We start from the raw sequence: 13,451 nt of genomic DNA, 5'->3' as shown, positions 1-13,451 counted from the left end.
TACTGATTATTATTATGTTATTGTTATATTATTATTATTATTATTATTATCATTATATATCCTATATTCGGTTTCTGGAAACCCTTTTGATAATGTTGTCGGCCGACGTACGGCCAACCGATGGCTGGTCCAAGAAACAAGTCTTAACCATAGCTAGATTCTAGAAGAATGTTTATAATATTATTGTTTTTTTGCTTTGATATTATTATGTCAGATGTTGGGTCGTTTTCGCCGTAATTTGGCTAGCGATTTTCTCTCAAGATTTTGAACAACAGATGTTAGGGATTGTTCGAATTTCCACGATCGCAATGATAGAACGTCAATAGATTAATATTACAGGTAACATTACTTTGCACACTGGGTAAATGTGCACTTAAAATGGCCGGTAACCCTTGACGTCGCGCTGGACATGGAAAACTATGATTTATTTTGTAATCAACTTTCTTTCTAACACTCAATGTATATGTGTGTATATATGTATATCTATATATGTACGCATTAAATACGTATGTTGATCCTGTAGTACTTGTGTATCTTAATATTTAGTTCGATATATTAAATAGCGATTATTATTATTATTATGATTATTCATATTTTCATTTATTTTCAAACTATATGTTTAGTTAAAGATTATATCTATACTCGTGTTATACTGGTTTAGTAGTAATTTATGTCAGACACGTTTATAACGATGAATTCCTGTGCTTTTTCCACTGATATTTCGTGCTTTAGATGATGTATTTTTCGTGCAAACTTGCTTAGCTTTGCATCTTTGTTCATGAATCTATTATGCGGGTTATCGATCTGCAGCCTGGTACTGGTAGCTTCAGTCATTCACCTAAGTCTTTACGATCTCTATAATTGAGTGTGCTGATAAAATGTTTTTCCCTGTTTGGTTAGATTTAGTTATCTCATCTCAGAGTCAAAACTGAAGTGTGGACGATCAGTTTTTGAAAGTTCACTGATGAAATCCATCTGTAACGCCAGGTGTTTGTTGTGCATTTTCTATTCAAATCTCTTGGGTGAAATCATGAACACATTTAAGGTTTGGATGGTGATTGCAAAAGTATGGATTGTCTGAGGGGTTGCAGTGTCCAGGCTGCAGGAACCTGTAATTAGACCGAAGATCCGCTGTATTTGTTCTCACCATTACGCGGTATTTTTTAACTGGATTCAAAACGCATTCTCCCGATTATTTTACGTCACAAATTTGTAGAAATGAACATCGAAAATAATTTCTAGCCTCCGTCCACCGTACGTACGGTCCATTGAGTGCTGCGCTAGCAGCCATCGTGAACGTTGTGTTCCTATGCAATCGGTTTTTATCCCGTGAATTTAAAACGACAAAAATGAAAAAACTGCTGTTGTTTTCGTGGGGCTGGTTCACCGTAAAAGTACAATATATTTTATTCAATCATTTTATTTCATTAACAATGAATAGATACAGTATAATGATAGCTGCCAGTGGAACCCGCTAAATTTGGATCATTTGACAAACGAAATTCATCCATTGACTTTTGGTAGCCATCCTTGTTGTTTTGAGAAAAGATAGATTTCAATCCGTTTTTAGCGCGGCATTTTTCACGATATAGCCAGTGTTATTTGAACGTCGATGCATAAAGAAATCAACGATAACTACATCGTCCGGTTCTATCAAGCTTATTTTTGTCAGATCGTTATAGTTGTTGTGCACATTGCATTTAGTATCTCTTCGCATTTATTATTCACGAAATGTTTCTACGTAGATAGCTAGCTATCCTCCTCCTAACTGTAGTTTTACACTGTATTATACGCAATTTTGCCAATCGACGCAGCTTTCCTGCTCATGAAGTTCTTCGGACGGTCGAGATTTAACTGAAATTATTTTCGTTTATGGAATGTTAGGTAGTTTCGTGCGGTGTAGTCGCCTGTCTCACGGTCTTCGTACAGCTTGCACCGGATAGACGGAAACGGTAAAACCAACTTGATCCGGATTATTTGGTGCATATGATTAGACTTTGAGGTAATTCCGATGCCATTTCAGACTTAGGAAATCGTATCTGGAAAATTTGCCTTAAAACTGATCTGGATTAAGAGGGTTTTGTACGTTTAGGTGTAAAGTGTAGTAATTTTGGTGTAAGGCGCACATACACGCATATGCGGCATATGCTGTTTTAATTAATCGTGCACTAAAAAGGCAAAATGCTATACTTGACGTGTGCATTTTCAGTTTTGATAATTTAAGTGCTGCTACTTGTATGTGCTGGCGCATAATTGATATAATCGTGTTGAAAATTTCCTCATTATTTAGATGATATTATAAGACGATTCGATTTACGGTTTGAATACCTGATGTATTTTTTTTTTGTATGTGTTCTACTAAAAAGAAAATGTGTTGAAATAAGTTAATATCTGAGAAAATTGTGGTTGTATATTTTGATACTTCTGAGAGGTAAAGATCAGCTTTTCTCATTACATTTTTAGGTTAGGGTGACGATAAATTCTTTTCTGATTTTCCATACTGTAGTTTCTTAACGTACGCTTTTACCGATATACTTTTAACGATCATGTAGGTGTAATTATTTTATGGGATCATCGTCTATTTCGTTTAACATTTGATAAACATCATTGATGAAGGCGGATCTTAAAATTCCGGTTACTTTGCGTACCCTTATATAAAATTCCACGCTAAGTATGAAAGAATTGAGTTTTCTTGAATAAGTAGCAGTTTATTCAACCTTTCAACTATGTCCAAATAGTCATCTTCAGGAATACTGATGTATATGACTATTAAGGTGTAAAGTCGAAATTTTTGATAAACCGCAATTTCAAAGGAAACTTTTTAAAACTTAATTCTTTCATTCCTTGTGTGAGATTTTATATTATCTTACCCAGACGGCTATCAATGGTTATTATTTTGTAAACCAGTAGATGCTTTGATAGAGATGATCCTGATACCAGGAGGCTGTGGCCTCAAAATGAAAAAAAAAACTGACTGGCAAATATTTTCATATCTTTTTGAGTTAGCAGTGCAGTGCCTAAACCTGTTCTGTTTATGCTGAACAGAACTTGATTGATTTACTGGAAATATATTTCATTCAATGAAGATAATGTCATTTTAATTGATTAGTTAATTAACAAACATTAGTGTACAACAACTGTAGATAAAGATCATGTGTACTATTACGATTTGTAGTTGAAAATGAATTGAATAATATGATGTGATGATGATCAATTTTATTTGGGAAACAAAAAATCTATAAATTGTTGCATAATTGTAATAAAAATATATTGGTGAATAAACCAAATTTTCTTGGAAACGATTTTATCAATTTTCATTCTTTTTTGGTGACAGTAACATTTTTTTCTTTTACGGGAAATGAAGATTCTACTTCATCAAGCGGAAATCATTCTTTCCTACATCACCCTGACTACTTGATCAGGGAATTGCCTCTGACTTGCCCTCTAGTGGATTTTTTAACACCAGAAACATGTTTACCGCCTTGGTTCTTGAACGTTATAGTAGCCCTACTGACTTGCCCTCTAACTGATTACTCTTAAACTGAGTCACCTTCTACTAACTAGCCATCTGGTGGATTTTCTAAAACCAAGGAATGCAATATAGCATCGCGCACCTGTTTTCATGCATAACTACGCAGCTGCCGTCTAGCGGATTCCGTTGATACCATTTCGAAATCAATTAGTTTGCGTAAAAGCAGACCCTTTCTCCAATTAAGATCAGAATAACAAGAACGTTTATTGCTTGGCACTCAATAGCCCTAAATTCGTTCATATTCCATTGTTTTAAGTGTTGGTATGGATTGGATTGAATTGATATTTGTGCCTGACGCGGCGTATGAACTCCTCACGGTCTCCACTTCCGCTTTAGAGCAGTGCTGAAGATTTCCTCAAAATATCGAAAAATTAGGAGAAATCAACGCGAGAAAAGATGCCCGATCATTTAGGAGCCGATCAGAGGAAAGTTCGCGATGAAGAGAAAGATGACAAACCCATTCAAGGTATCAGAATTTCATACAATTCTCTCACTTTCCATTGAAGAATTTGCTGAAACTAAAAGAATAGAATGCCGAATTTTCGCTTACTCATCCCTTCCTCCTTTCACATCATTTCTAACATTTCATTATCCCGAAGGCCTCCTTAAATTTAAGCCCTACCTGGCGGGCCTACAGTCTATATTGTAAAGGACAGGATGTGTTGTTCTTGTAATAAGGACTCTGACCCTGGCCTGTATTGGGTATATTGCCGAGGCCTCCTCCGGCGACGGCGGGAGGCCTCGGCAATCAGGTTGGGCTGTACTATGACTATTTGATGTCGCTTCACCCCTGGCCCTGGTATTTTCAAATATTTGGATAGATATCTTCTTATTGAGGTGAATGATTCAAACAATCAATGTGATATTTTTAAAAGAATATTTACTGAATCGACATTTCAACTTTTTCAGTGTTGGATGAAGGAGATATCGCATTGTTGAAAACATATGTAAGTAGCTCATTCTAAAAGTAAAAATGAAATATGAAAAATCCTAGTAAAGTCCCAAACCATAACAATTTTACTCTTTAAATTTCAGGGCGCTGGTCAGTACAGTAAACTAGTGAAAGCTGCTGAAGAGGATATTCAATCTTATCTGAAGAAAGTCAATGAACTCGCTGGTGAGTTTGATCAGGATAACAGAGTCATCAAGAATAAACCAATTAACGAATAAAACCCACAGTTACTTCTGTAAAAACAGTTAATTGCCTTACAGTTCAAACTAAACCTCATCATCAGAGGAACCAAAAATACAATAATGATTTACTGTATTTTTTGTTCCTCTGATGATGCGATTTTTCGTTTACTCTACACTGAGATTTACATCAGTTCACTGCAGTCAAACCCATTAAGTTTTAGAGAATTGTTTTTCAATGAACCTCATCTGTTAGCTCTCAAACAAAATGTGCCTCTTGTTCTTGGGCTTCGAATGAAAATTGGTCTAAAATATGTTTTTCGTTTCATAGGTATCAAAGAATCAGATACAGGACTGGCTCCGCCAGCGTTATGGGATCTGGCCGCCGATAAACAGACGCTTCAAAGTAAGAATGAATACACTTTTTCAATGACAACTATAGATAATTCCCTTTAAAATGCTCTGGTGATTGATGAAATAATGAAGGACATGAATTTGCATTTGAAACACAGTGAAAAATTAAACATATTGGACGTAAATATATGCTCAAAACTAAAGCAATTAGATCAGCCGTCTAAGACTTTATCTTAGACTAATTTTAGACTTAGTCATGACTACGCAACCGGATTAATTTTTTGATCTCGTGTTTTTTTGTCGCGAAGGTGAACAGCCTCTTCAGGTGGCGCGATGTACGAAAATAATCAACGCAGATTCCGACGATCCGAAGTACATCATCAACGTGAAACAGTTCGCGAAGTTCGTCGTTGATTTAGGAGATCAAGTCGCTCCGACTGATATTGAGGAAGGCATGAGAGTCGGGTGAGTGGTTTAATGGACATGATCACGTCAAACAGGGTTCTTCAGAAATATCAGAGAATAACGGATTTATTTTCCCAGACTTTTTTTGAAGATCGGGGAAAAGTCAAAGAGAATTTGATCGTTCGATGTCGGTGATCAGTGACTAGAAGGAATCTCTCGATAAGAAACAGCCCCCACTGGGGATATCTAAACTTTATCAGGCAATCTTTTATCAATAGTCAGGGAAATATCGCAGAATTTTGGATTCCCTGATCTGTAAGAACCCGGTGTTGCCCAAGTTTCCTAAACATTTTTGGTCATTTGTATAGATGAACCCTTATAATACTGATTGAGTTTTAGGCTTAAACTTAGTTGATGAATTCAGATAAGGAATATGGAAGCCCTTTCTTTGAAGGGTGTCATTTTAAAACGATTTGAAAAGACGTAATTTAATTCAGTTTCTCGTACGTTGCAGGGTCGATCGTAATAAATATCAAATTCACATCCCGCTGCCGCCGAAAATAGACCCGACTGTAACGATGATGCAGGTTGAAGAGAAGCCGGATGTGACGTACAGTGATGTCGGTGGATGTAAGGAACAAATAGATAAACTACGAGAAGTCGTTGAGACTCCTTTACTACACGTGAGTCATTAACATTTACAGCTGCCACAACTATGACTGATTTACAGTTTTTATCAGTCAATGTTTTGGCTTATTTGAGAGATCATTCATTTATTACGTACGCATAATATTTGAATTTTTCAACCCCCCTCTTCCCTTCTGTATGCAAAATCGACCATTTTTCATATACATTAAGCATTACAGTACGCAATTGCACTGACCCCTCCCCTAATGCGTACGTAATAAATGAATGACCCCTGATCAGAAATTTGAAAGTCTTAATTAATTCTTTAGTGATTAATGTGCTGAAATGTGAAATTTATTATCAAGGGTTTTAATGCCCTTTCTGATTGCTGAGTATATTCAACAAGATGTGAAAGATGTAAAAAGGTTTTTATGAAGGTTTTTATGACCTTTGTTGATTATTGATAAATTTGAACTGCGTACTTATGGTCTTACACCCCTTGATTGCTGATTACTGGAATAGAAATAGGAAACTGTGGAAGGTTAAACTGATGTCTTACCACACTTTACTGATGAGACATTGACAAAATTCTTCATTGAAAACCCTGCCCAACTCTTAAAGTGTATGAAAATCATAACGGTGGTAATAATCTTTTTATTTCGAATCTTTATTACAGCCGGAAAGATTCGTCAAGTTGGGTATCGAGCCGCCGAAGGGTGTATTGTTATTCGGGCCGCCGGGAACCGGTAAAACGCTGTGCGCGAGAGCCGTAGCTAATCGTACGGACGCTTGTTTCATTCGAGTCATTGGTTCAGAACTCGTACAGAAATACGTCGGAGAGGTTCGTAGTTGTTGTCGATGTCTGGAGAGAAGAATATCTTTTGACTTGATCAAGATGATCTGATAAATGTACAATTTGTAAATTGGAGTTTTCACCGTTCAATCTACGAGCAATTATCTAAGTTTAGATGATTGCTCGTAGGTTCAATCAACCCCGATATACAACTGTTACTATAGCCCTATCTTATATATGGTTTTGGTATTGCGGTTATCAGGGAGTATCGGGACTATTTCAAGACAAAGTACAGGGCATGGTTTATAGACTGGTGTTGACTTAAACCTAGGGGTATATCAGTTCAAAGTGAATTGAGAAAGCTCGGCGCGGTTTTATATACTGGTATTACCTTAAACTTGGGGGTTAACTAAATCAAAAATGAATTACCAGTCTATAAAACCGGCACCAGGATCCAGTTCCACAGTTCTGAGTTAAAACATTGAAAATGAACTAACTTTAACTCGGGGTTAACTCTAACTTACAACTGTGGAACCGGGCCCTGGGTTTTAGTTAACACCAGTCTTAACTGATCCCAGATGTTCCATTCTTAGAAAATACCTGGGATTAGGCAGCGTGGCAGGGATTGACTTGTGTCACAGGGATTGACTGTGTGAATGAACAGGTTAATGAATGTGTTGTTCGTGTTTCAGGGTGCCAGGATGGTACGAGAATTATTCGAGATGGCGCGAACGAAAAAAGCTTGTATTGTATTCTTTGATGAAATCGACGCAATCGGCGGTGAGTAATATGAACTCCTCATTTCTGGTAAAAATTCCTCCAATCAAAATACCAAGTCAGTGAAAACCAGTAAGGTCTGACTAGAAATGAAATTTTGAGTGTATAATTGATGATATGCAGTGAGTAACATACTGTAGATATCTGAAGAAACATTTAGGGATTTCTGATTGTACTAAACATATTTTGATGTAAAATGAACTCCCCATTTCTGGTGAAAACCAGTAAGGTCTGACTAGAAATGAAATTATGAGTGTATAATTGATGATATTTCTGTGTCTCTGCTGCGTAGGTTGTAGATTTGATGACGGAGCCGGCGGAGATAACGAGGTACAGCGTACGATGTTAGAATTGATTAATCAACTCGATGGATTCGACCCGCGCGGAAATATTAAAGTGTTAATGGCTACGAATCGTCCGGATACGTTAGATCCGGCTCTCATGAGACCCGGTCGTCTAGATCGTAAAGTCGAATTCGGTTTACCCGATTTAGAGGTTTGTATTCGGAACGCTTTGCTTCACGCGGGCATCCTCCCCCTGCTGGGACTCGAACCTGATGGCATCGCTACACTCAGCCACGGCACGAACCCCTGCATCAGTAGACCGGGTGCGCAGGTACATGCGCAGCTTTCCGAACAAAAACTGGCGGCACCAATCAGATTGCTCGTTGTATAATCGTTGAGGCAAATTTCAAGGAAGAACTATAAATGGGAAAACCCGGGCTAAAATAAAACGGGATTTCTGATTGGCTAAAAATCACATCATCTGAACTGCGCATGTATCTGCGCACACGGTCGATTATGGCAGGGTTTCGTGCCGTGGCAATCTCAATGCCATCAGGTTCGAATCCCTGCCGGGGGAGGATGCACGCGGGTTACACTCTGCAGCCTGTAACCAGCCCGCTGCTTAGTACTCAACATTTCATTGAAATTCCTGTTTTATCTTCGTTATCGTCGTTATTCATTTCAGGGAAGATCTCATATATTTAAAATTCACGCTCGTTCGATGTCGGTGGAAAAAGATATTCGTTACGAGCTGTTAGCGAGATTGTGTCCGAACAGTACAGGTAGGCATTATAACACAGAGCATGAGCGCGTATAAGACCCGGTGGCCCTCCTGGAAATCAGAGAAGTTTCTTTTAGAAAGTTATGGAACATTGTAGAAAAGCTATAAATCAGGAAATATGTTAAGATTGCTAGATCGCGCGTAAAATCAAACAGTTTCTGTCTGTCTTACGCCTGTGTTAATTGATTGGATTTTTAGCAGATCAATTCAGGGAAAACAACGCGCAATCAAATTAAGTGGCCATCCTGTAAATTAAATTACTGTATCGGTAGATATCAGGGTCCGATCTAAGCACTTGTCCGATTGCCCGGGACAAGTATATTCTCATCAGGGCTAGTAGGTTTTCATTATCAATTGTCTGCTGGGCTAGTGCAATTTTATGTCACAAAGCTTTTTTTCCCCACTTGATACAACGGATGATAGTGCCACCAATCGGATTGCATGTGTAGGGCAAGTAGCTTTTGGAGGGGGCAAGCGAAATTTCAGATACGCTTGCCCCCGGGCAAGTGGCTTTCATTCCTTAGATCGAACCCTGAGATATCATCATCAAAATCACTGACGAAGGAGTCCTGGTGGTGACCTATTGGTGTATTGTATTTCTTATCCATCTATTTCTAGGCGCTGAAATCCGTAGTGTATGCACTGAAGCCGGTATGTTTGCTATTCGAGCACGCAGGAAAATGGCGACGGAAAAAGACTTTTTAGAAGCCGTCAATAAAGTCATCAAGGCGTACGCTAAATTCAGCGCTACTCCGCGCTATATGACCTATAATTAACTGCATTCCTCGAGTGTTTGTAGAGGAAATTAGTGTATATAGAAATAAAGTTTCAAACTGCGATTAAATCAAGTACATGTCGGTAAATATAATATGTACATTTATTTAAGTAAATATCGATTTCTCTTGACGGATGTAGTACATGTACATGTGTATGTTTTTGTAAAAACGAAAATGATTAAAAAAAATTCATCAAATTAAACTTCATGGCTGAGTTTTTATCACATTTTCCGGGATGTCGTTCCTGGTTTCTGTACCAGACTGTCCTAGGGGAAACCCTCGAGCATTGAACGTTACAACTACTGCACGGGTCGATTTCTACCACATTGGAATCTATAGAGGTTTATGCTTGATCGTCATATTGGCCGTTCAACTAGGACAACGTATTGGCTTCATGGCCAACGACCCGCAGCGACATTAGCGCGCTTGATCTAGCCGTGCGCTATAGAGGTATTGCACCCATGCGCCGCAATCAGTTAATTAGCTAGTTAACACAATGCGAAATTTCCACTCGAAAGTTAGTAAATTCCCTGATTCTATTGCTGGTCGTGTATGGCTAGTTCCACGTCTGGCAAACATATTGAAAACCTCTATAACTCGCTAAATGTGTTTAGAACGATAGTCTTCTCGAGGGATCGCCTGGAGTAGAAGAAAGTTCCGTAATAGGCGGCATCGTACCGTACTGATACGTAGGCACAACCATCGATCGGTGACTCGTATAGTCGGAGCTCTGACTCCGGTCATACCCGCGGTTACTCGACATAAACTTGTGAAACTGTTCCAGGTCTTTGTATTCGCGGCAAATCGAAGGACAACATCGTTTGCACGCGCACCAGCAATTCGTACACCAATCTGAGAAATATTCATTCAGTTTCCTCGACGATAAACAGAAAATAATACAGTTGCAAAATCCTTGGCCGCTATCTCCTATACCCTACAAAAATAAAAAGACAATGGAAGTAATCTGAGGATAAGCATTATATAAGACGTTGCTTCTACCATGCTTGGTTGCCTCCAGCCGAAGTCTTGTTCGATTATGGGAAATCCAGCATCAAGCCATTTTAAATTACGCGGGGTACGACAAATCGATAAGTCAGCCAATCATTGAACCGCATTTTCATTAAGATCATGCAAGCTTGGTTGCAGCGCTGTAAGGTCCCCTAACGGAATTTTTGTGAACTCGTGTAATACGCGGGCCGCCAACACATTAGACCTTGACAATGCCCTGCTCTGTTATGTGACAAAATCAGTTTTGGCAGTAAATGGCCGTTGGAATGGCTGTATTTTGACTTTCGAAAAGAGTTTTAACGATCAATCAAGTCAACCACTAGTCCAAGGTGTCAGTTGGCAGACATGTCCACCAGGTGACCGGACGGTGCTACAACCAAACTCTGCGTACAACCCTGTTGGCGATGGTCAGTCGGTCGAGGCAGGGAAGTGTGATGAGTCTCATCACACTTCCCTGGTCGAGGCTTCTCTCAAAAAATATTTCCTCGTAGTCCTTTATAATAACCATTAGCGGATACAGGCTGACGGCGGCCCCGTATATAGCATATCAACTGCCAATTGACCCGTGTCGGTTCGAATTGTAATCCAATTTCACGCCGTGGTCGAAGAATTATTATATAGATTTTGGAAGTCTAATTTCCAGTGATATCTTCTTTTCGATTTTTTTATATATCGTCTCCCATTATTCGAATTGAAATAAGAGGAAATAACATCGGTTGTCATTGATCCATCGATCGAATGAAGAAATGATCGAAGGATCTCGTCTGAGCTGGGAGAGATTAGCGATCAGAGACTTACTTGTAATACGAGTAGGAAGCCGTCTGTAGCCCGGGGTAACGGGTTATCATCGGTGACGTGTAGAAAAAAGCGGATTGTTCCCCACATTCTTAATACGATGAAAACTATGGGTATAATGGCCAGGTGTTTGTTCGCTCCATCCTCTGGCTCGTCATCCGCGTTTTCGCCAACGTCATCTCGATTCAAGTGGATCGTATAGCGACGATCGGGCTACAAACAAATTTACCCGGTTGAGGCAGAAACCATTTGAAAATAAACAATTTAGTTTTTGAATATGACTTATGCCCCCAGAAGAAGATAACGCTTCACTTCACAGCCAAAATGCTTCACATGTCCGAAACAGAAAACTTAAACATGACATTTGGACATTTTATTTTGATCACAACTCCACCATGGAGCAGTTTTCCTGAGAGTTGTAGAATTGCTGTGATATTTTAGATATCTTCGCATAATTGTGTTCCAATAGTGCCATGTCGACTTTAGAATCGTGTCTTGATTTGTTATAATCAAGGAAACCCATTGAATTGCCAAAATAATCGATTATTCTTCGAGTTGTGAAATTTCACTCATAGGAATGAAGTAGATTTGACTAAATCTATCGAACTGACTCTAGAATCTTACCGTCATCGGGGAATGGCACTTCACTAACACGAAGAATACTATCGCCAGTATACCAGCCACTGGTTCCCATGCTTTGCCCGTCCCGAGCATCCAAACGACTTGCCGGCGTCTAGTACCAGAGCAAGTGCTTATCCAGCACCATCCAACAGTCGTTTCTGATAGATCGTCGCCGAGAACATTGCCGATAGCTGCCGTTAATACGATAACACCTAGAAAACGCAAAACAATACATAGTCGCATAGATTAATCATCGCCACCCACAAACTCATTTCCTTTTCATTTTCTCTTTTCTTTATTGTTCTATTGTTGTTAGCATACCTGGAATACCCCAGGATACGATATGACAGTATAATACAGATCTTCTCGCTCTCCACGCGTCTCGGCAGGCGATATTCATGTATAGATAAACGGCTAAGGCGACCGTCCAGAAAAGCGAACACATGGCGGAATACGTGGTCAACGCGCTTTGGACGACGCAGATTTCTCGAAGGTCGTCCACTTTTCCGCAGCCGATTCGTCCCTCGTTCGATAAGACGACGTAGCGCGTCATTCCGACCAGATTACCGATAGCCGTCAGTAGATCGGCTACAGTGAGATAAACGACCAGACGCCGGGCTGCGGTTCGAATTTGCGGTAAACACATGTAGCTTAGCATTATTACCGCACCACCGATAATGGAAAACACGCACGATACGATTACGAGTATGGCGAAATACGTCGGTATTCCAAACGGTTCCTCTGGCTCCACGGTCGTATTCATCACAATTATCATTCCTCCTACTAATCTATATCTAGTGTCTTAAGACGGTAGAATGAACGTTTCAAACATACATCTCAGAAGTGCTTAGTGTCTTTGTTGAATTCCCAGTCGTGGCCAAAAGCGTAGAGTTCCTTTTCCAACTAACCATGCAATGAATAGGCTTTGGTTTATCCTCCAGAGAATGACCACGTTTTCTATCGATTCTAATTAACTGTTCGGTCGATTATCATAAAATAGATCGAAAAAGTCATAAACACACGCGTGACAGTTAGATTTTCTAAACGTTGAAAAATACGCAATTTTATTGGATTACATTTACACGGATGAACTTATTTCAAACACGCGTGACTTTTGCTTATATCCTGAACTAATTTTCACGTGGATTTCACCGCCGCATGACGCCCGTGCGTTGGTGATTTGAAATCATCACATCACGACTTACTATTTCCAAAATCCAAAGAGGATTACCCGTATAAGTGAAGGTATATTGTCCTATGCTATGAACCTGATTATTACAATATATAGTAACAGTGAAATTATGATTAGATATTGATGTTCTACACTTGTATGACCCATTTGGCAATGCGACAGGATCAGTGGTACGCCATATTGAAAGACTTATCTGTCGGCCCTTACCCTGGTATATATCAATATAAGCCAATATGCCAACTAGCCTCATGCTTAGAGACACGCAAAAACGAAAGTACTTTTAGAGAAGTGCGTTGATATGACATAAGTGAATGTAGTAGCGTTCACATGTATAATACGATCTTAGAAGTGAGCCATGTCATGGCGTCAACTTTG

At 39.2% G+C, this 13,451-nt stretch overlaps 2 protein-coding genes across 2 annotated transcripts; one reads left to right on the top strand and one right to left on the bottom strand.

The window, feature by feature from the left end:
• Positions 1-3,856: 3,856 nt before the first annotated feature.
• On the top strand, positions 3,857-9,631 carry LOC141908115 (26S proteasome regulatory subunit 7). Its single transcript, XM_074797961.1, has 11 exons — positions 3,857-3,998; positions 4,442-4,479; positions 4,568-4,649; positions 4,995-5,069; positions 5,326-5,482; positions 5,937-6,105; positions 6,726-6,890; positions 7,535-7,622; positions 7,912-8,114; positions 8,589-8,685; positions 9,303-9,631. The coding sequence occupies exons 1-11, from the start codon at positions 3,929-3,931 to the stop codon at positions 9,458-9,460; spliced, it is 1,302 nt and encodes a 433-aa protein (XP_074654062.1). The 5' UTR covers positions 3,857-3,928; the 3' UTR covers positions 9,461-9,631.
• On the bottom strand, positions 9,566-13,133 carry LOC141908116 (G-protein coupled receptor 157-like). Its single transcript, XM_074797962.1, has 4 exons — positions 12,206-13,133; positions 11,888-12,096; positions 11,267-11,476; positions 9,566-10,394 (listed from the first exon to the last, which is right to left on the bottom strand). Exons 1-4 carry the CDS (start codon positions 12,657-12,659, stop codon positions 10,071-10,073), a joined length of 1,197 nt encoding a protein of 398 aa, XP_074654063.1. The 5' UTR covers positions 12,660-13,133; the 3' UTR covers positions 9,566-10,070.
• Positions 13,134-13,451: the final 318 nt, after the last annotated feature.

This window comes from Tubulanus polymorphus, chromosome 7 (assembly GCF_964204645.1).
Source record: "Tubulanus polymorphus chromosome 7, tnTubPoly1.2, whole genome shotgun sequence".
NCBI classification, from domain to species: domain Eukaryota; kingdom Metazoa; phylum Nemertea; class Palaeonemertea; order Tubulaniformes; family Tubulanidae; genus Tubulanus; species Tubulanus polymorphus.
The sequence above is the reverse complement of the archived record's forward strand: the minus strand, read 5'-3'. Positions and strand labels throughout refer to the sequence as shown.